Below are 24692 nucleotides of genomic sequence, written 5' to 3'. Positions count from 1 at the left end.
CCTTACATACGCTTACTTTCATTAACTTTTGCCAATGGGAACAATATCATTTTAAAACAATAAAACAATTAGATCAATAGTTTCTGATACTTGGTTACCCTGTGAATATATGTGTCCTAGCAACCATAGGTCATATTACAACAGACCCAACACATCACAATGATAAATGACAATTCATTACATAATGTTACTGGTTAAAAAAGAAATAAACTTACCACCATGAGCTGGCTGAAGCACCCCAGAGCAAAACACTAGCAAAGAGAAAATAGCACAATCTATAAACCATCTTTGAGGATAACTTGGACACTGCAGACAAAACTGTCACCGCCTGATCTTAGAGAATGAAGTTGAGGTAATCAACCAGCGACTTGACTGTCTGACCACTCTTCAAACTGCTAATTATAAATGATAGTAAGAAACCTGATAACTGCAAGATGAATAATTCAGAACAAAGAGGCGGTGGTCCACACAGAGGTTGGAGTAGACAAAATTATCCAATAGAAACAGAGGAATATTATTGTATTCCAAGACTCAATAATTACAATAACTATTATTACATTATTATAATAATACAGTGATTCATTAATGAGGGGGGGGGGGGGGGGGGGGGGGGGGGGGGGGGGGGGTTTTAATTATATGTCATATATCGAGGAAAGTAGAGCTAAATTTAGCGTACGCCTTGATAACTTTCTGAATAGCATCTAAGAAGAATCTTTTTCCAGTTGCAGTCTAACATGAAAAACAGAGAATTATTAAACAAGTGCTATATTTAGTTACAGTAGATGAAGTTATTTATAGTAACAAGTTCTAAAAATAGGAACCTGTTAGATACATATTATAAAGTTATCTATAGTGAAAATTGCACTAACAATAATAATATATTGATAGTAAAATGTGCTAAAAATAGTAACACATTGGGAACTATCATAGTAACATGTACTATAATAGTAACCATACTACACAGCTGCCAAAACTTGAGAAAGAAACCACTAGACTCTATTTAGACCACTAGTTATGTCACAGCTATTGATTACCTTTCTACGAGCTCTAATAGCAAACATGCCTGCCTCAGTACACACTGAACGAATATCAGCGCCTATATATCACATATAAAGAGACAGCAAAATAAATAACATCATGAATAATTAATTATAGCTATCATGTACTATGTAAATTTAGCAGAGAGAATAGCAGTAATATGAGGTCATTAATTATAAAATTCAAGTGCATATCCAATAAATTTCTATGAATAAAATATAATTTTATCTACTCTATAATGAGAAGTCTGAGGTCATAATCTCTATGAATATGATTTGATAGTAACCCCTGAGGTAACAAAGTATACCTCCCAAGTAAAATTTGTAGCCATAAAGTCTTGCAGTAGTGTGTGAGAACAGATTAACTTAAATATTACTGTCAATCAGTGAAGCATTATAGAGTTTGCAGGACAAGAACTTCTTATTAATGAGATCATTGCATTGATTAGAAAGGATACGTGATAAAGAGACTAGTACAGTTATCATGTTACAAAGGTTTGACAGGCCCTACTAGAGTATGATACTTGCAAGAATTACTATATGATAAGAGACATATGCCCATGCCTGCAAACTTGTAAAAAAATGACACGACAGTATATGGCTTCATAATGATGTTGTATGTCAAAGGAAAGAAACATTTTATACTACACACACACACACACACACACACACACTCTACATTGCATATAACCTCCCTCACTTACAACATGGGAAGTACTTGTTGATTTCTGAGTTAATTATCACCTAATAATAATTTAGCGATAACATAGTTAACGTTGCTAACATAGAGAGACAAGTTATTGTCTCAAAGGACCAATCAATCATTCTGTCTCCTTCTAAGTACAAGCAGACAAGCCTTAGAGCCTAAATTATGAGATCAAAGACAGACACAAATACTAAACATAACTTACAACAATAACAATCACTTATAAACATGTACTAAATGACTGTAAATAAAATATCCTGTCCTATTATGGTTCCAGGTGGCAAAACAGAACTCTGAAGTTAACAATAATGGCTGCATGAACCACTGTCTGTTCCCACATAACTTATGCGTCAAAGAGACGAAAAGGAGCTTACAACAATCAACATATTATGAAATTCTTATCAATGAGGGTAATCTGATACTTTGTATTTATTTTTTTATTGTTATAATTTAAAAACCAGACAATTGAAACCCATCAAGCTTAGTATTTACTCTAGACAGAGGTAGTCAGCCAAATTAAGTAAAACATATAAAATAAAATAAATGATCATTAATTTGTTTTAATTCTTTTTAAAGGAATGTTTATGTAACAAAGGAGATTCTTTATTATTATATTTAACTCAAAAAATAATTATTTTAATTTACATCATAATTAGGTACAAACTTATTAATATACATTATATCTTAATATAAATACAATGATGATCACACATCAATTGTTCTCTTATTTTACTGATAATATACAAGAAAACTCAAAACACAGTGAGAGTGTCATTAAATGGAACATGTCCTTTATGAGGTCATAATGTAGTACATTTATTAAACAACCATTAACATAAAATTTTTCATGCATATACAGGTAGTCCTGTTTAACAACGAACCATCAGTCAGTCTGTCTCTATACATCTGTCATTTCATATTATAAAGACTAGACCATTACACTCCCTAAAACTAGAGTCTCCCGATAAATATTTCTTGTAATCTAATAGTACTGTATTGTTTTTTGCGACACATTATTGCGTCCACTCCTCCTCTAATCTTTCTTAATCATAAAACGTTTTGATAATTTGTATAATTTTTTGTAAGAGGAGACCATTAGGAGGTTAGTGACCAAATAAGTCACGCAACAAATGGTTGTATCCTCCTCCATGAAATGTAAGCATAATTATATGGACCACATTACAAAATACTATTAATTAAATAAAGTTGTAATTAAATTATAATTATGCTGTTTGAGAGACATTACTAGATACATTAGTATATGTATAAAAGAACGAACTACGTCACACTTTTGTATTTGCAGTCTGTGAGCATTGTAAAGTGGATCTGACACAGCTGCAGGCGAGATTGTTCTCTATGGGTTATATCATAATAGTAACTAATATTTACTAATTTGTGTAGTGTAAATTTAGTGCTTCCTAGAACGACTTGGTTACTTGATGCCAAAGAAAGACATTAACAATAATTCGTCTGTATTTGATTGGTGTTCTTTACTAGATCTGATTAATTAACTAATTAAGAAATACATAATTAAAGCAAAATACTCTTCAGGTTTCAGTGTACAATAAAGGCTAAATATAATCCTGTTAGAAGACGTCTTGTTATATTTCAAATTATTGTATTTCTACTGTTGAATAGAATGAGTAATGGCTGACCTGTGTTGTTTTTGGACAAAGACGAGCTAACAATTCATATCGAATGTCTTTCTCTACACTCATTTTAGCAGCATGAATTTTGAATATGTGGGTCCTTCCCTAAATCACGAGAATAGCATGAGTTAAAAGGGGAGACCCTGTTATTACAAGATAACAAGATTATACAGCTGATATTTGTACAGGAAATGTATTTACAAAAAAGGATACATGTATATTTTGCATACTTTACATAAACCAGCTGTTAGTAACTAAAACAGATTTATACAAACTATCTCACTTTGAACTATAATACAGCTCCATTTCTACCACAAATTACCATATACAGTAAGTTAAAATACACAATGGGACTATATAGGCACAGACAATTATCACTATGTCATATTGTCCTTCGTTACATCCTATTAGTAAGGATGTGTGTATGTGTGTGTGTGTGTGTGTGTGTGTGTGTTGGTGTGTGTGTGTGTGTGTGTGTGTGTGTGTGTACGTAAGATAATATGTGTACATGTAGCTAAAATATCAATAAATTTTCAGGAATTACTACTGTTTGCACACTCTAATGTGTTACCATAGAGATGTAGCTTACAGCATTCTCAAGTGAAGCCCTAGTTTATTTATAATAATAATAAAGTCAATCTCTCTCTCTCTTCTCTCTCGCTCTCAATCTCAACAATGTGGTTACAAGAAGCCATTTAAACTAGAACAAGAGATTCCTGGACTTGATGAGTATTGTATTTAATTGTCTATAATGTAATATATCATTACTTTTATCTCTCCGTGTCATTTAATCTGGGAATCCACAAATCTACCTACCCACATGTCAGTGACAAGTTACAGGAAAGAAGCATTAACAAATAATTAACCTTTTATAGTAAAATGTATTTAAGCTTATCAAATGTTGAAGTAAAGGTTCAATTAACAGTTAATATTACAGGTGCAACTGAAGCCAAATTGATAGTTACTTTAACAACCGAGACCAAATTAATAGTTAATAAATATTACAGGTGCAACTGAGACCAAATTAATAGTTAATAATATTACAGGTGCAACTGAGACCAAATTGATAGTTACTTTAACAACCGAGACCAAATTAATAGTTAATAAATATTACAGGTGCAACTGAGACCAAATTAATAGTTAATAAATATTACAGGTGCAACCGAGACCAAATTAATAGTTAATATTACAGGTGCACAAAGACAAACAGGTATAATCTAAACTAACCATTAGTAAAGTGATTAGAAATGTGAGCCTCAAGGACATGTTGAGGTTGGCGACAATAATGTTGATTGCTACATGTAGCATGTCTTCAAGCTATGATAGTAACTAGGTCACTTTGTAGTATAAGGGGAGGAAATACAGGAATGATGACAATATCCATTCAAGTAGTGGCAATAGAGAAAATTGGCACATCAACAAGGGGACATAAAGTATACGTCACAAAGGGATAACTTAACGAATACTCAGCCTTGTGTCTCGCGTATGGTACATATATATTATATAAGGACTAGAATTATTCTTCTAAGCTTATGTTATTAATCTGTAACGAATATATCATAGAAATTACAAGTATGTGTATACATATTACTTCCGAGATAGCTCATAAATTAGTATGGCCTTAATGACCTGTAACGAACAAGATATAAGAATTCATAATTCACATGTAATGTACATTACATGTAATTCTACAAAGCCAATCCGAAGTAGTCCATACTGCACAAAAGCAGTCCACATGACGCGAAACAAATCAACACTTACAACAAAAATTTTAGCTATTTCATTGATCAATATTTTGCACCCATTATGACAAAGATATGTCTCCTTTCGGATCAAAGGGAACTCAATTAGAATGTCCATACACAACAATGGGTGAGAAAGTACTTTGAGAGGGTTCTAATTAAGAGGATAGAGATGGGAGTTTCAAAAACTAAGGTTTCCTGCATTGTTAGATACAATTAAGTATTAATTTTGAAATATACCAGACAACACAATAAAACCAGTTACAAAAACAGGTTTTACAAGGTCAACACTTTCCATAGTTTATGTAATGGCAAGTTAAACAGACAACTAGAGAATGCAATTAACAGTCATGAGTAAAACCAGTTATGAAAACCGGTTTTAGTATAATACCAATGCTATAAAGCAATTATTGTATGTGTAGTTTTAAATTTGCTATGCACTAACAAGGTCGTTAAAAGGTGATTAACATATTAGATAATGGAATGCTACCTACAAAGACGACAGATGTCATATAACACCTTCTATTAAGATAAAGTATTGGTAACTATTTGGTAATGGTGTGTGATAGGTAGTTTCTCAGCTCAAATGTCATCTAGATTTACAGATAATTGCAGAATAATAAGTAAATAAATAAACATTTAACTAAAGAGGATCTTATATCAGTAGATCTTATTAACTTCATACCATAATCTGTCTGTATATTGAAATAAAAATAAACTAAGAGAATTAGTATGTCTAACTTATCAACTGTTTCTGATTATACAGACTCATGTTGTTAACTAAAGCAATAAGAATAAACAGTTGTTATATCTACTGACTTATTATAAACTCTGTGATTTGTAGTTTCAAAAGTCAATGATATCATTCTCATAGTCTGGACTAACAAAACTTTAAATTCTTTCTTTTAAATAAATATGATAACAATACATTAGTGGTCAATAATAATACAATTAACAACGATTAATTCGTTTGATCATTAAAGTCTATAAATGATACTAGTATATGGAGACTATCAACACAACGATGTCATAATGACATCATTTGGTAATCATTCCATGTATGAGTATCATTGATCCACCCATACACCATCCATCCATTCATTGGAGTCAGATAGGCTAGAAATGTGTCTATAATGCAATGTATTTTATGGACATTATGTACAAAATGTTTGTTAATTTAATTGTTATGTTTTTGTTATGTTTGCATTTTCTTTTTTTTGTTTGCGTCTACTGTTTATCAACACTAGACAGATATGGTAGAATAATGATCTAATAACTGGCTCCAAGGTGAACAATAAAACCTGTATGACTGGTTTCAAATACTAGTTATGATTGAGTTATGAAAAACTCATATAAATTTACAGTAGAATACTAGAATTATATATGTATGAGAGAGAGAGAGAGAGAGGAGGGGTTATATAAACATAAACACATCTAAAGAGAAAGAAAGGATGGGTGAGAAACAACTAGACAGGTGTCTTCCCATCACTATTGATATTATACTACAAACATCTTATTTCGTCATTAACAATAGTACATACTACACAACTAAAAGCATTTGATCTAATAACTAAGTCACTCATTACTTATAACAACATGCCATATTCCTAACCAAGTACAGACAACTAGAATACCTATATATACAGATCACTAATGTCGAGTAGTAACTTGATTGTAGAATTGTTGTTCATTGATCAATCAGAGATGAAAGGAACACTTTGTTATTGAACTAATAAGTTCACGCAAACATCTAACAGCATATATACATGTTGATATACAAATATGTTTGCGGAGGGTATTTGTTCATGGAGACAAGGTAGATATGGTGTATGACCATATATGGTAAAAAATAGATTAAAAACTCAAAAACTGGAGACCACCTGTTATTTTTCAGTTGTTTTAATTGAATTAAAGTTAGTAAGGTAAAAATAAAAATGTTTTTGGAGTTTAATTCCAGATTTGATCAAAGGTTATATTTGTGAGGGAGTGAGATGACTGCTCAGAAAGGATATAAAGAATGTGTTTACCATTAGTTTGTTAGTCTCATGTTGAACTATTTATTTTGTATGACAAAGACTAAGGACATGTTGTGAACATCTGTTTGAACGTCAAATTGAATTTGTCAGTGGTCTCCTGTCAGTAATACAGACAATCTATGAGTACAAATATCAATAGTATTCTTGTGTATTTAAAAACATGTAGTCAAGTGTGACTATCAGTAGATAGATAGTGAATGAGTAGATAGATACAATGATCAATGGCTAGACAGATCAAATGATAATTGTGTGTGTGGGAGATCATTGGATGGATAGATAAATATGTTGATGGATACATGAAATGATAGATTGATCAATGGAGAATGGAAATGATGGATGAATAGATTAAACAATGGATGAATGGAGACATGGATGGATGGATAGATTATAGATAGTGGACAGAGAGAGGTATGCAAGCATCTGTTACTGGAATGTATGTTAGTACCAGTAAGAGAGTGACCTCATATTTTTTAATAGTATAATTAATGGACGTCTATTAAAGCTATTGACCATGTAATGTAATTAACAGAATAGTACATCAATTATAAAAAAGAGTCAGTTGAATTAACAAGTTTAATAATAAACAAATTTATTATAAATTATAAACTATTATCATGACTTTCATTTATGTAACTATATCAGTAACAATACAGAGAACAATAACAGTGACAATACACATTATTGCAATGTCCCCAATATGTAATAGTATGATTAATGACATAATAATAATTTAAAACTTAGATTTGTCAGATTACATAATACTTAGTTAATTAAATTAACCAGTGGGCTGTGTTGAACTATAACATAGTCACTGTTCTCAACTTGTAAGTAGCACAATTCTAACATAATTCCACAATGCACACACACACATCATTGTGTACATATATACACTAGGAATAGACAGAATGGTGCTGGAGAGGAGAGCATGTACAACAAACTTTAATTGTATTCATAGTTTTAGGGATTGTAGTGATAAGTAATGACGGACAATGTAACAGTACATGGCATTAGCTGATGATAATGAGTACATGTGCGTGTCAACAAGTTGGTACAACATTTAACTTAAACTATTCATTTCCTGCCATGTACAATAATGTCTGTGTGTGGTAGATATGTTAAATACAATATAACTTCTCTTTGTAATAATATAATTCACTGACAAGAGACAACATTATTATTAAATTTTGGGGAATTTACAGATTCCATGGAATTAATAAACACAAATTATTAAGTATACAATAATCTAATTATTAATAACATTACAATTATAATATTAATATTATTTGCTCACCCAAGATCAGGTAGACCAAACTCTACTTTACGATCAACTCGACCAGGTCTTAACAGAGCAGGATCTAAAGTATCAGGTCTATATTTTAGAGGGAGGAGTTATCAATGTGACTATGATGTGTACCTATTAGTAGCCATAAGGATTTTTATGTTGCCACGTGGATCAAACCGTCTAACTGGTTTATCAACTCTAGCATCGTACGTTGGACTTCATTACTACTACCATCACCATCGCTGAACCTTGTCCCTTAAATTTTATTAAATAATTAAAAAGTAACCATGGTTACTGAAATGGATGAATTATTAAATTAATGGATGTGTGAAGCTATGGAGTAATGGATGGACAGACAAAAGTAATATCATTCTTCTTAATGATAAAATTATAATTAATTATTCATTAATATATTATTAATTATTTACCTCCTATAGCATCAATTTCATCAAAGAAAATAATGCAAGCTTTCTTGGTCCTAGCCATTTCAAAACAATTCTCGAACCATACGGGCTCCCTATCATATATGAGATCATATGACAGTCACATGACTCATTTAAAAACTACCTCTCCAACATATTTTTGAACAAGTTCTGACCCAATCACTCTAATAAAACAAGCGTCAGTCCTATTAGCTACAGCTCTAGCACAAAGTGTTTTACCAGTTCCTGGAGGACCAAATAATAACACTCCTTTTGGGGGTTCTATACCTAACTTGACAAAACGTTCAGGCTACATGTAAGACAATAGATAATGATAAATATATCAATATGTAACACAATATATCATATATGTAACACCAATACATGTACATGTAATAATACAATACATGTACATGTAATAATACAATACATGTACATGTAATAATACAATACAATACATGTAATACATGTAATGTACATGTAACAATATGATGTACATGTAATAATACATGTATGATACATGTACATGTAATAATATATGTAATACTTACATGTACAATGGAGGGGGGGGGGGCTCTACAACTTCTTTTAGTTTATCTATTTGTCTTTGCAACCACCAACATCATATAAGTGACATCAGGTTTCTCTTCACCTACAGAGAGAGAGAGAGAGAGAGAGAGAGAGAGAGAGACAGAGAGAGAGACAGAGAGAGACAGAGAGGAGACAGAGAGAGAGAGACAGAGAGAGAGAGACAGAGAGAGAGAGACAGAGAGACACACAGAGAGACAGAGAGAGAGAGAAAGTAAAGGAATCAGTAAGTTATATTCTACCTGCATCATAGTGACAGTAGGATCAATTTTTGGTGGTAATGGAAGATGTATCTCATATTTGTTCCTATCAACACTATAAAAGGAACAACACTAAATGGATGACTACGTAGGTCGAACAAATTTAGATATGGATCAATAGATAAAGGAATATCATAGATTCTATCAATGTCTATACACTAACCCCGACTCTCATTCCTTCTTCAATATCTGTTGGTGCTAAATTTTTGTGAAGATTAACAACAAATTTGGCAAACTGTTTAACATGTATTACATATTTTGGATGATCAGAATCAGCGTCAAGAATTTTTGTGCACCTAGCAACCTAATTAAGAAAGGCGGAGTCAATAAATTAATAATAATAATACAAAAGTAATTAATTCTAATTTAACCCTTTATTAACTCATATACAATCAACTTGATATTTAACTCTTATAACATCCCATACTCCCTTAATTAACTATAACATCAATTCAAACATCGATTATGCTTAATCACACCTGGAGTGGTTCTTCACTCTGAAGAGCTGTTATCAGCTGCTAGATCCCATAATGATGGCACAGCTAGACCAGTGTCTGATTCCTTGATACCCGCTAGTTCATGACTTTCTTGATGTGTTCCTGAATATCGTCTTCAACCTTTTTAATAGGTTTGGCATATGGACCTGTACCCTGTGTGGTAGTCATGGCAATAAGTGATGAATATAGCTAGAATATTCAGTCCTTCCACCAAAAGGAAGAGGGGAGGGACTGGTTTATTCCACTATAGGTAAAAGGGGATTGTGTATTGGTTGCTATGGTTACAACATGTAATGTATATTATTTTTACTATGGTTACAACATGTAGTGTATAATGTCGTCATATTCACTTACGTAAGTTTTCAGAATCTGAATGTCTCCCTCATCCAAAGCTAGATATTAAAAAAAATTACAATAATTAAGAGGTGTGGCTTCTTGTACACTAAGCAATATCATTTCAGGACATACATTTAATATTTCTTCTCCTTCCTCGTCAACTTAGTTTTCCTCTGGTCTTTACCAAGATAGTCCGGCATAGTCTGGTACTTGAGAGAACAGAAACGAGAGTTATAGTTTTTAAAAATTGTCAGGCTGTTGTATTTCTAATTTAGCGACAATTCGATTTTATTTTGTTAGGTCAGATCTGCTACGTTTTATAAAATAAGTGAGTCATTTCTTTGATTGTAATTAATGTAATTACTTATTATATTAAAAAAACAGATTAACATTTATTTTATCATAATATGAAGATCACTGTGACAACGGCAGATGGAGGCGTGTACCCACTTGACGTTAGTGGGGAACTACCAGTTGAAGATCTCAAGGCACTCTTAACAGTGGAGACCGGACATGGACACAGAAGAAATGATTCTTTTACACAACATGGCACCATTGACAAGAGAAAAAGACTCGTTAAGTGGGTGTGGTGTTCAAGAGGGTGATATTCTCGTTGTCACAGAAACCAATAGAGCTTTCCCTCCTGCATCACCACAACAACCACAGACCAATCTCAAACTAGTTCTCAGACTGGAGTTTTAGTACAGGGATAGACTGGAGTGCAATACAAGTACCTACAACAGGTACAGATGTATGTATTTGAGTATGTTTAATACTTTTAATATTACAGCTGTGTAGTGGTGCCGTCACTACTCCATCAGCTCCTGCTTTAGAACCAATCAATCTTCAATCACCCAGGAGTCCTGGTACATTTAACCAGAAGCTCTCATACAGCATATTCTAAGCAATCCTGAAGAATTAATAGCTCTTCAACAACGTAATCCTCAATTAGCTGAAGCATTTGCTAGCGGAGACATCAATGTAATAACACAAGCTGTAACAAGACACCGAGAACAACTCATGGTAAATGGAGGATAACCCCTAAAATTAGTATCATATTACCCATTTAGGAATTAGAACATGAGAGACAAGATTTAGAAGGTCTCGATCCTTGGAGTGCTGAATATCAAGAGAGACTGGCTGAAAATATAAGACAACGAAATGTCCGAGAAAATCTTGAGACAGCCATCGAATTCAATCCTGAGATCTTTGCAGGAAATGTCCACATGCTGTATATTGAATGTAGAGTTAATGGTATACCAGTAAAAGCATTAGTTGATACAGGAGCTCAGATGACTGTTATGAATATGAAATGTGCTGAGCGTTGTAATGTTATGAGATTAGTTGACAGAAGGTTTGCATCATATGCCTTTGGAGTGGGTAGACAACGAATTATTGGCGTGATACATTTGGGTCAAATACAGTTAGGTAATGACTTTCTAGCATCCTCATTCCGAGTCTTAGAGGATCAATCCCATGAATTGATACTTGGACTGGATATGCTAAAGCGGCATCAGGTAAGAGTGGTTATTTTTGGTAACATTACATCATTGCATGTATAAATACTATTTTTAGTAACATGTCTTACAAGTACCTGTAACTAAAAATAGAACACAATAGAATATTTTTATTCCTATTTAGTGTTGTATTGATTTAAGTCATAATGTTCTCCGTGTTGGTACAACGGGAACAGAAACATCATTTTTATCACCTAGTGAAGCCAAGAATCTGGCATCTGTTTATCATCAAGAAGAGGTACATACAAAACAATACTGATGCGATTAATGGTTGTGTTATCTTTAGAAAGGAGTTTTTTGAAGATGAAGATAGAGAAATGGCTTCAGCACTTGCAAAATCAGAACAAGAATACAAAGAAAAAAACTGGTGAGCTGCCTCCTGAGTCTCCACCCCCACGAGCCACGCCCACATTTCCAGAAAGCCTCTATAGAAAGAATTATATCAGCAGGTTTTACACGTCAAGAAGCTATTGATGGATTCCAAAAACAAAATGGAGATGTACAGAAAAACATTAGCAATGCTGTTTGCTAAAACAATGAGTTTTAATAACAATTACATTAACAATTATTATTAATTTATTATTAATAACTATTAATAATAAATAAGTTATCGATCTCTACAACAAAAGAAACGTACTTTACTATCATCACCACCTGTAATAAAAGCAGGTAATAATGGACTATGAGAGAGAGCTCTGATTGGTCCTTGATGAGACTAAGAAAATAAATGAAATAAACATTAATATACATGTACACAGATACATTGGATATTTGTATGGGATGGACAATTAGGTAGATGGTGGAGATATAAACACATAGGAATAATGATAATTGGTTCTAATTATAATTATGTCACATGATACTCACAAGTAAAGAGAGGTCTAAATGATTGAGTTGTCCTTGTCTCCCAACAAAACACCATATTTTGTCCCTCCTCCCCCATTAATACTAAACAGATCATATGACCATCACATGACTAATACAAAATTGTACCATAGTCTTCTGTGTGATTAAATATTGCTGTTGGTAAAAACCTTGTTTAAATTGGTTTATTTGGCTTGTAATTATTAAGACAGTTGCCTAGAGAGGAGAGAGAGAGAGAGAGAGAGAGAGAGAGAGAGATAGTTGCTATTATTACATATACACATGTACCTGATGACAGTTCCCAGAGACGAGCAATTCCATCAATTCCACTTGTTAATACAAACTATACTGTTGCTATAGAAACAAGTACAAAAACAACATATAATTAATAGTACCTTGCCATTTTTAGAGAGTCTTGCTGATCCAACCTACAAAAATGATAATGATAGTTATTAAATTAATTTATTATTTAACTAACAGGTTCTCCCCCATGAGTTGATTTAAATGTATTTACACATCGATTACTTACACCGTCCCAGACCTAATAAATGGACAGATAGAAGTAAAATGGATACATAAAGGAAAATAGACACTTGTTTCATAAGCATACCTTTAAACAGCCATCTTTACTAGCAGTGACATATATTTTACCATCTACTGAATAGTGAACCTGTAGTTAGGAATGTCACATGACTAAAATGTGTGGATCATGTGACTTACTGAATTATAGCAGCTGAGTGTTGATCTCGAGCATCTGATGACACAAAACACTGAAATGTATTAGAATCATATAATCTTACTGCAAAAAAGAGAGAGAGAAAGAGAGAGAGAGTACATTACTATTAATCTCATAAAAATTAATACTTACAAGTACTTTGTTCTGTTCTACAAGCATATAATCCCCAGAAGGATGAAATGCGAGACAACGTACACCAATAACCTCTTGGATTGCTCGATATGATCGCTTTACAGATGGTTTAGAATAATCAAAAAACTTAACAGTAAAATCCATTACTACCAGAGGCCAGGACAGATACTGTTGGATGAAATGTCACCAGCAAGAACAGCTTCTGAGTGATCAAATAAAGTTCTTATAACTGGATGAGGATCTTGATGACCGAGAGCTGTTTGGTCATCATCGTTCAACATCTAGTATCCTTATAGAAGTATCTGCTGAGCCTGTAGCTACAGACGACCTAGAGAAAAATGATACTAAATATAGTAACACACGTTGCATTGTAATCTTACGATAGTAAATATAGTAACATGTATAAATTAAGTAGAATAGTGTTAGTCAGTCAATCACTGTCTCTATTTATAGTATAGGTATCTGTCTATAAATGATGTCATTTAATAGTACTATAAATGGAACTTACCATCATGACTAAAAGTGGCACATAGAACAGGTCCTTTATGAGACATTACATAACTAACGTCATGACGATAAGCAGGTGGAGCTGAAATATCCTCTAAAAAAAGAAAAAAACAGCATTCAAAATTTTGATGGACATATAATCAAATTTCCATACCATCACTCTCAAATTCTAAGTCCATTATTCCTTGTCCCCTAATATGAGGCAACATATCAACATGTTTCTGGTTTACTGGCTAAAAAATAATAACATTTAATAACTTTGATCACACGCCTACCTTCTCCTTCCATTTGCAAGCCCAAATTTACCAAATGACTCAGTCGTGATGATGGAGCAGTTGGAGGATAAGAACCAAAGTTTCTAGCTAAATTATTTGCAGCAGACTCATAACCATCATAACGTATTGACTACAAACATGGAATGTCCGATCACTTAATTATTATATGAATTTCTTACCTAACTATCAATCTATATAAACGTTCTCTCTCTCTTACTGCTTGAGAGCTGCTTGATGCTTCCATCATAAGTTTCGTATACGGACGTATACGGAAACATTCTGAAATTTCTTTAGATATGTAATGGGGATTAAAAATTTATAATCGGTATACTTCAATTATTCCACGTGGAGTCAAGGAGGAATAAAAGGGTTAATTAAACTAATACAGCCACACCTATATTTGTACTACAGCAAGTTTATATATTTGTGTAACGAAATGGAAAAGAAGAAAAGGACAGATGGCAGGAAAATCCTCTGTCAAGAACTGGCTAGTGCCATTAAAATGGTAAGATCACTTTGTATCATTAGAAATCAACCACTACTTACCTCGTACAAAACATTGATTTGAGCTCATGTTGTGATCAATGCCATATTAATGTTGTGTACTGTAGATACAAGAAGATCATGTACTAACAAAGCAAGTCAAAGGGTAAGATATACTGTTATACCAGTTTGATATTCTAGTTTATCTTGTTTTAATACAATTATCAATATTATATATAATAGTTTTATCTCAATACTTTAGAAGTCATTTTTGCTGCTAACAGACTCTGTGATTTACTAGAGGCCATCTTTCTACATGAGCTGAAAGACAAAAGGGTACCCTCTAGACCACACCCACTCAATTAACTGTCATTGCTACATTAAATATCAACTGATTTAGATACTCTATTTATTTAGGGCACTTTATGGAGAGAGAGACACACTCCAAACTCCATGGATCTTCCAGAACCTGTGAGTTATCTAGTCACTAGTATGTACATGTACATTGGATCTGAGTGACTAACCTACTTTCCTACAGTCTCATTCTCCACCCCCCTTCAAGGGGTTAATATTACATTTGTTGCATACATACTTTGTCCTATTATATGATGATAACTGAACAAATATTTATGAGTTAAAGATTTTAATTTTTATTATTCAATGAATATAATTATTGTGTTATAGTCAGTTTGGGGATGTGTTGATCCATTGGTATCTGATGAAATTAAAATACAGCTGTTTAGCATTGAGGAATTCGAACTCAGACATCAAAAAATGTCGTGTGAGTTATTAAGATATTCTATCATTAATTTTTATGTCATTATGATCTACTCCAATCATCTATGTATCATTTATACTTCCGTCCATCCATCCATTCGTATTCAATATCCATCCAATTTATCTATTTTATTCATCCATTTAGTCTTGGATCCATCCATTTATCTATTTTATTCATCCATTTAGTCTTGGATCAGACTTATGTTAATGAAAGGACTACTACTATCATTTCTAAGTGACATACAAAAACATCCAGGATTATTAGGGTGAGCTAAATATAGTAACATAATAAATTAATTGCTAAATATAGTAACATAATATAATAATTGCTAAATATAGTAACATTATATAATAATTGATCTATTAATGAATAGTCCTCATTATGGCCAACGATGCTGTATTGAAAGATACCGAATGCTCTGAAATTATCATTCAATTATTACGAGGTATCTATCCATCCATTCCATCTAACCTAGGCACTCACCTATTGATCCATTTATCTTTCCATCCATCCATTCATTCATCTATACATCCATACATTTCATTTATTCTATTACTCCATCTGTTGGTATGTTCCATTGTGTTTACTACTTACTCCACATAATTATTATAACAATCTGGTATATCTATTAAGATTTTTATTATATTGGGAATACTTACCTTATTCGGTTTATAAAACTTGCAATGTTCCTAAATATAGCAGCAATTATGACTATTTGCTACTATGTTACTAAATATAGTAACATCAAATGACTAATATTGCTAATTATATATGCAATGTACAACAATGGTTGTTGCTATGGTAACCTTTGATCTAGGATTACAAGTATTTGAGTTTGAATATGACTTCACTAGTACTCGACTTACTTCATGGGATGCCACTGTTTTACAGCTGGCTGGTATACGAAAATACTGATAATAATCAACCAAACAAGTCTTTGAGAACTAAAGGTAACATGATGTGTCCTGTCGTTATTTGCGATTATTAATTGATTAGCTAAACTGGGAATGGGTATGTTTACTGAAGAACGAGTTAGTCCACCCCCATCTGACTTTCTCATGGAAGATGCTGTGGTACTTACAGCTCTTGACAAATACTCTGATTATAAGAAAAGTAGGGACAACCTCACGGACAATGAGCTTCTTGATATTGAAGAAAGACAAGGTTACTATCTATCCATTCTCTGTCATTTATACATTAACACAGAGAGCATGGTGTCCAAAGGTGATCAAACAAAAGAAATGCCACGCCCACTTACCTCTGACTTTAGTGGACCTAGTTTTAGTACAGTACTTCAAAATTATGCGCAGCAGAAACACGAAACGACCATTAACCATATGGGATATGGACGTGATACATTAAGAGTGAAGTCTACACTATTAGAAGAAGACAATGAAGAAGAGGTCATAGAGGTCAGAATGGATGACCTCACGTTAGCACAATCTATGAACTTTGAAATTATCAATGTTGACGATACTATGTCAACTAGAACTAAAAATGTGAGAGAATATATGCCATATCAATCTGTCATCTATTCATCTGTCCATTTATTTATCTATTCATCTGTCCATTTATTTATCTATTCATCCATTTATTTATCTATTCGTCTGTCCATTTATTCGTCTATCTCTGTTCTTGTTTTCTTTAGCATATACAAACATTGACATCACATCTAACCAAAGTAGGATTAGAGAAAGGATTAGATAGTCAAGATTACCAATGTGCCAGCTGTAGAAGACCCATTGGTATAAGTAAGTATCCATTTATATAATTTGATAAAAGTTATCAGAAACAAATTATTAACAAGTACACTCATACATTTTGTAAATCATTTGTTCTATATTTTATTTACCTGTATTACCTGTTTTACTAGTTTTTTGGAGAAGCCAAGTTATGTAAATTTGACGGCCTTTACTATTGTTATGAGTGTCATCTTGATGAAGAACGTCTCATACCAGCTAGGATCTTATTGAATTGGGACTTTCGAAAGCACAAAGTATGTGTACGGAGTTCTGAATATTTGGATAGTATAGAGTTAATTCCAGTCCTCGATATTGAACAAACTAATAAAGCATTGTATCATTATATACCAGAACTGGAGGAAACTAGAGTAAGTAACTTGCGTATTTGAGTGATGTAATGTGATGTAATCTGTACATTTTATAGCACCTGCGTCATATGCTTAGTTTACAGAAAGACTATATATTAACATGTAAAGACACTAATGTGGTGGAAGAATTCAAGAAAAGGTGAACTGAGAGAGAGAGAGAGAGAGAGAGAGAGAGAGACCATTACTATTCTACATTATTACTGTAGAGTCCATTCATCACATTTCTATGAGAATATACACATTTATTCAATAAAGGTAAAAAATAACTTATAACAAAACAAAAAAGTCAACTCCTGTAATCAAAGGACTTAAAACAAGTATACAAATGGAACTTTGATATCAAAATTTAAGAAAATTGTTCGAAATGCTGGTAGACACATCCATCACTGTACAGTAAGTTATTGCTAGTGATAGATTGGCATGTGTGTGCATTCTTTATTAGGTATGTTCACAGAAAGGTTTTATATGTGAAATATGTCAAAAAGATCAAATCTTGTTTCCGTTTGATGAAGGGACATATCAGGTTGCTATAGTAACCGTAAAAATTCTCTATCTAATGTCCATCTCATATTATAGGTTTTAGGAATGCAAGTCGGTATATCATTTTGGTTGTAAGCCCAAACTTAAAGCCGACTGTCCAAAGTGTCTGCGTTTAGAACAAAGAAGAGCATCAGCAAAAAGACCAGACAGTATTTATGATCAATGATCTTCAACATAATGTATACAAATGTCACAAGATAGAATATACAATGTGTGTTTTAAAATTTGATTTTTTTAAAGTTTCTATTATGTTACAAAAATTTAAAAAAGTAAATCAGTCACAGCCTCTTATAATTAGGTAATTATTACGCAAAAAAGGTTAAGAAAATCTCATCCATCACTCTCCGAGGTTAGAATACTAAAATAAAATATTTTTTAAATTTGAAAGACTAGAGTTTTAACTTACAAATTCAGAGCGCTAAGATGTTCCAAATTTTTGGTAGAATCACAAGAAACTTTTTGTCATTAACTGACTGTATCGTTTTCTCAGCTACAAACTGTGGTGTTAAACTTGGTATGACTTTTACAAACTTAGCAACTCGTGGGATAACAAGACTTGTTGTCATGTGCCATGGACACATACAAGTTACAGAAATACCAGACTTACGAGTCAAAAGCAGTTCTGAGTGGATACTGTGAGCAAAGTTAACAATAGCAGCTTTAGAGGCACCTAATCGGAGACTAAAGGACCACCAGTATAAGTGACACTGATCCTATCTCAACTATATAACCATAATCATTTTCCAGCATCCAAGGAAGGAAAGCTCGAATGGTCTAGAAAAAGGGAAACATGAATATCATGTGATTGTCATTAACTGGCTATACTATTGAATATTTGGTTCACATTTATGTCACATGATTCTCATGTGATAAATACTAACCCAATAATGAGATAAGAAGTTAACATTGATGGTTTTTTTCAATATCTTCATCCTCTAACTCTGTAATCGTTTTCCCATACAAAACCCCAGCATTGTTCACCAGCACGGAGACATTACCAATCTCATCTTTGACCTTTTCTGCATCTCGTATATCTGTTCCTTCTTGGAACAGTCAACTACAAAACCAAATGCTTCTCGTCCCTGAGCTGTGATCTCAGAACATGTCTGACGCAACTTGGTTTCATTGATATCCCAGAGAAACAACAGTAGCACCACACTCTGAAAACTGAAGGGCTAACTCCTTACCAAGTCCTTGAGCAGCTCCTGTTATAAGTACAATATCACAACTAAAATTAGGTTGCTTCTTCTTCATAAAAACTCCCCAAAAGCAGCTAAAAATGGATATTAAGAAATAATAAAAAATTCTAAGAGGAATACGAAGTATCTTCATTAGAGCCATGCCTGGAAGTACAGGTTGCCACACCCCCCCGGAGCGGAAAAGTTTTTGGGGCCGACGCGACACGGACTAGGTAATAGGTGTGGCTATTTATTGGTTCTTTAAAATGGCTGCTCTCTCTAAAGTGTTTTGGTTGCTTTGTTGGTTGTTTTGAGGTGTTCTGGTGGTTGCTTTGTAAATTTTTCAAGAGAGTGTGCAAATTCAGAAGCTCTAAAAAAACCTAACTTTAGTCGCGATACTGTGCTAATAACAGGAGCTGCTCAGGGACTTGGTAAGGAGTTAGCCCTTCAATTTTCAGAGTGTGGTGCTACTGTTGTTCTCTGGGACATCAATGAAACCAAGTTACGTCAGACATGTTCTGAGATCACAGCTCAGGGACGAGAAGCATTTGGATATACTGTTGATGTAGCTAAAAGAGAACAAGTTTATGAGACAGCAGAGCGAGTTAGAGAAGAAGTCGGTAATATCTCAATATTAGTTAACAATGCAAGTGTGTACTACCAAAGACGTTTTTGGATATGAAAGATTCAGAAATTGAATCAATCATCAATATAAATGTATTAGGCTGTTGTTGGGTAAGTAGGAGATCCTCTTTTGATAATAAAATTTAAAATACTAACTATCATTTTCACCTTCATCCTCCTTGTAGACTATTAGAGCTTTTCTGATTCAATGATGGAGGCTAACAATGGTCATATTATCAACATATCATCTTTAACTGCTATTCATGGTGCCCCTAAAGCCACTGTTTATAGTGCTAGCAAGGCGGCCATTTTAGGCCTCACATATGCACTAAATAAAGAGATTTTACTGATGTCTAATCAAAGGAATGTGACCTTTACTTTGGTCTGTCCTGGCCGAATTGAAGACACTGGACAAGGTATGCTACAAACTTCATCCATGGCCTAATGATTCAGGAAACAGGATTACAAGTTGATTACGTAGCTGACAAGATTCTTCAAGGTGTATTGGAAAAGACCTTTCTACTTGACATTCCTCGTTCTCGTTGGGATGCTATTTTGCGATTGTAAGTTATATTAAGTTAAGGTTACAATATTATTATAATTTGATTTCTCTTGTTACTATATTAGTGTTCTACCACAACATCTACTTGATAAACTATTTCTAATACAACACTATGATGATTTTAAAAATGCAAAGAAATCATACTAAAATTATTATTATGGAAAAATAAGTTTTCTATTAGTACTCTTTATAAGAACATTGATCAGTATTACATGAATTTTTTTCCAAGAATGGTAATTGGATATAAGTACCAAATCTTATGCAAGTATTGCAGCTGCTAAAATTTTAATGCTTTCATGTCTGAACTGTCTGTCACCTACAGGACTTGTTAAGTAGTTGATTTATAACATTATACAAATCTATAGTAATTATTACATGCAAAATACATAATATAACAATGCCACAATATTTTCAGGTTTCATGACATCATCAGTATAATATGGCTTTGATGTTTTTTCCCAGGCACTGTACAGATTTATTTGTCTTTATATCAACACTTGTATCAACCATACCATCTTTGAAGAATAGTAACTAGCTTCTTTTCATGAAAGAATAAAATGGGGAAGTCAATCTGATTTCTACTGTGTTATACTTAGGTGTAGGAACAGGGGGGACATGCCCCCCCCCCCAATGACAATGTTAAAATGTTACATATGTGCCCCCCAATAACAAAATTGTTCCTATACCTATGTGTTTGTTCTAATTAACATATCCATGGTAGAGTGGATTGCTATCGTATCTAGATCATTGGAGTTACCTACTGTGTAATTATTGCTTTGTAAAATACCAACATATTTGCACAGTGAGTAGTTCACATGACCTCTAGATTCGATAGTAATCCACTTGTATATTTTACAAACTATAATTGTTGTTAAAATAACATTAATTTTTACATTATGTAAACACTAAGAAACAAATATTAATTAATATTAAAACTTATAATAACACTAGCCTCTAAATTGTAATTCTAGACAATTACAGTAGACATTGCATGTAAAAGATTTTTAATTGGTAGTTCACTGGTATATGATCATGGCTTTGATTGTTTAACTCCACATCCAGTAAACAGATCCATATGAGGCTTCTCTTCCCAAAAATTATCATATATCATGTCGCAAACAGCTGTAGGAAGATACCTAGTGAGAAAGATTACTGAGTGACTGCACATAATAGCAATCTATGACTTACATACGAATAGATGCCAAGTAATATGCAAACCTTGACCTTGGTGATGTAATTAACAGCTCTCTCTCAACCATAGCTTCAATAGCATCTTTTGCAACTGTTTTAGGTAATGCATCAGCAGACATGTGTGTATTTTCTGGTTTTTTTCATACGACCAGTATCCTTAAGCTCTAGACTACGACTCAATTCACTTTGAAATCCAAAAGGGCAGAGGCAAGTCACTGATATTCCATCTTTTCTAGCTGCTTTTAGGTCAGTATATAGTGCATGACTGAAACCAATTATGCCTCCTTTTGAAGAACAATAACTGGTTAATTTAATGACTGGAAGTAATGGCGCAATTGATGCAATTTCTAGTATGCGCCCATAATTCTGTTCCAACATCCATGGAAGAAATGCACGAACTGTCTACATATAAATACAGAGTCAATTTGCAAGTATTATTAAGATTTATTTTCTTACCCAGAAATGTGAGAGTTGATTCACTTGAACAGTCTGTTCAATTTCATCATCTGTTGATTCAAGTATTGCTTTTCCCTTTAATATGCCTGCATTATTCACTAATATTGAGACATTACCGACATCTTCTCTGACTTGCTCTGCTGTCTCATAAACTTGTTTTCTTTTTTAGCTACATTCACAACATAACTAAATGCTTTTCGTCCCTGAGCTGTGATCTCAGAACATGTCTGACGTAACTTGGTTTCATTGATATCCCAGAGAACAACAGTAGCACCATGTTCCGAAAACTGTTGCGCTAACTCCTTACCGAGTCCCTGAGCAGCTCCTGTTATAAGCACAATATCTTTGCTGAAATCAAAAGTTGTAGGACGTTTAAATTTTTTGAGAATAGACTTCAGACAAGGATCGATAAAGATGAGATAAATAAAGTAGAAAAACGCTTTAGTTTTTTGGAAAAGATTTGCCATTTCTGTTAGTGGCCGGAAACGTTACTTAAAAATCGCTGCACAGGAAGAAGTCAAATAATGTCTGGTATATATAGTATTTAGTAATTCTACGTACAGTTACTCTACTACATGAATTAAATAAATAAATTATCATTGTTTAATGCAATTCTGTTTAATTTACAATAATTGCATAAAAAACTAATATATATATATAAACATTTCACAGAAAAAAAATGTTGAAATTTCATTATTTGATTAAAATCTATTGTCACTCTTTGTTCCCAATTGTATCAATGTAGTCATCACCTAGAGTTAATGACTCTATCTCATCCATAGCTTTCACAGGAAGAAAACTAAGCAAGGAGAAAAACAAAACATTTTTATAAAGAGATGTTAATAAACTTACAACTTTAAAGTGAAAAGAGTGCCAACACTTTTGGCAAGAACACCAAAAACTGTCGATCACTTGCGGCTTTCATAACTTCTTTGGCAACATATTCAGGTTTCAATGATGGCAGAAGAGAATGTAACTTTGTATTAAATCCTTCAAACATTTTGTACTAATGTGCCAAGGACACACAACCAGTGATAGTAATGCCATTTTTGTTGGCTCTTCTTAATTCCATTCTCAAGGTCTCGCTAAATGATAATAAAGCCGATTTGGATGCACAATAGGACCACATCCTGGAGTACCCACAAATGCAGCAACAGATACGATATTAATAATATAACCATAATTGTTCTCCATCATCCAAGGTAAGAAGACTTTCGAAGTCTATAAGTAAAAACAACATATTTAAGTTACAACAATATAGTTATAATAGACTTCAGTCTCATTCCTGAATTAAATGTTTGGGAATGAGACTTATCAGTTTCATGACAAAAATATTATAAGTTACTTACAACAAAAGAAGCCATAGTATTTACTCTGAAGACCAAATCTGCTTTCTCTTCTGTAGCATCTACTATTGTATTTGCTGTGACAATTCCAGCATTATTCACAAGTACAGAGACATTACCAACCTCATCTCGGACTTGTTCTGCAGCTTTATATATCTGTTCCTTCTTGGAACAGTCAACTACATAACCAAATGCTTCTCGTCCCTGAGCTGTGATCTCAGAACATGTCTGACGTAACTTGGTCTCATTGATGTCCCAGAGAACAACAGTTGCACCACACTCTGAAAATTGAAGAGCTAACTCCTTACCAAGTCCCTGAGCAGCTCCTGTTATAAGCACGATATCATAAGTGAAATTAGGTTTCGGTTGTGTTCGCTTGAAGCACAATCTTATGAAGTTAACAGTGATACTCCATAAAATAATGCCAATTATTTTACAGACCTTCAGCAGACCAATCAAGAACCGGATCATTGCTTCGTGAAAACTGAGGATATAAAAGGAATATGAATAAAACCAATTGGTGATTTATATACTTACACCATCTGTTTGAGGTTTGGTGGGCGTGGCTGAAATGCTCACTATTTAGAATTACTTATTAAACCACGCGCCATCGCCGTTAACTAACAAGTAAAGAGGTGGACCCTGTAATGCAGTTATAAAAAGATGACTATCTATCGACTCTGTTGTTGACCAGAAGTTGCTGATAAAGAGTGTTCATTGCCTCTTGGTCAGGTCCAGTTATATTTTTATTCTCTGTGTAAATCATATTTGAGTGAAAAAGTTTAATATTTTCAAATAAAGGTATGTAAAAGTATCATGTTCAAATTATGTCCTACAC

General features: G+C 33.2%; 1 protein-coding gene and 1 pseudogene across 1 annotated transcript; both read right to left on the bottom strand.

The window, feature by feature from the left end:
- Window positions 1-628: 628 nt before the first annotated feature.
- Window positions 629-10755, bottom strand: LOC121391713 (annotated as a pseudogene).
- An 8719-nt stretch (window positions 10756-19474) lies between these two features.
- LOC121391712 (uncharacterized oxidoreductase YciK-like) lies at window positions 19475-24325 on the bottom strand. Its single transcript, XM_041523246.1, has 4 exons — window positions 23974-24325; window positions 23687-23729; window positions 22625-22856; window positions 19475-19657 (listed from the first exon to the last, which is right to left on the bottom strand). The coding sequence occupies exons 1-4, from the start codon at window positions 24323-24325 to the stop codon at window positions 19475-19477; spliced, it is 810 nt and encodes a 269-aa protein (XP_041379180.1).
- Window positions 24326-24692: the final 367 nt, after the last annotated feature.

Source organism: Gigantopelta aegis, unplaced genomic scaffold (genome assembly GCF_016097555.1).
Source record: "Gigantopelta aegis isolate Gae_Host unplaced genomic scaffold, Gae_host_genome ctg2866_pilon_pilon, whole genome shotgun sequence".
Lineage (NCBI taxonomy): Eukaryota > Metazoa > Mollusca > Gastropoda > Neomphalida > Peltospiridae > Gigantopelta > Gigantopelta aegis.
This window is presented reverse-complemented; position numbering and strand designations above follow the sequence as displayed.

Coding starts and splice junctions, on each gene's coding strand:
- LOC121391712 (XM_041523246.1), bottom strand. CDS start 24,325: ATGATCCGGTTCTTGATTGGTCTGCTGAAGGTCTGTAAAATAATTGGC. Junction 23,730..23,973: donor ACAAGTCCGAGATGAGGTTG/GTAATGTCTCTG, acceptor TTTTACTTATAG/ACTTCGAAAGTCTTCTTACC. Junction 22,857..23,686: donor GATGATGGAGAACAATTATG/GTTATATTATTA, acceptor TTTTGATTTCAG/CAAAGATATTGTGCTTATAA.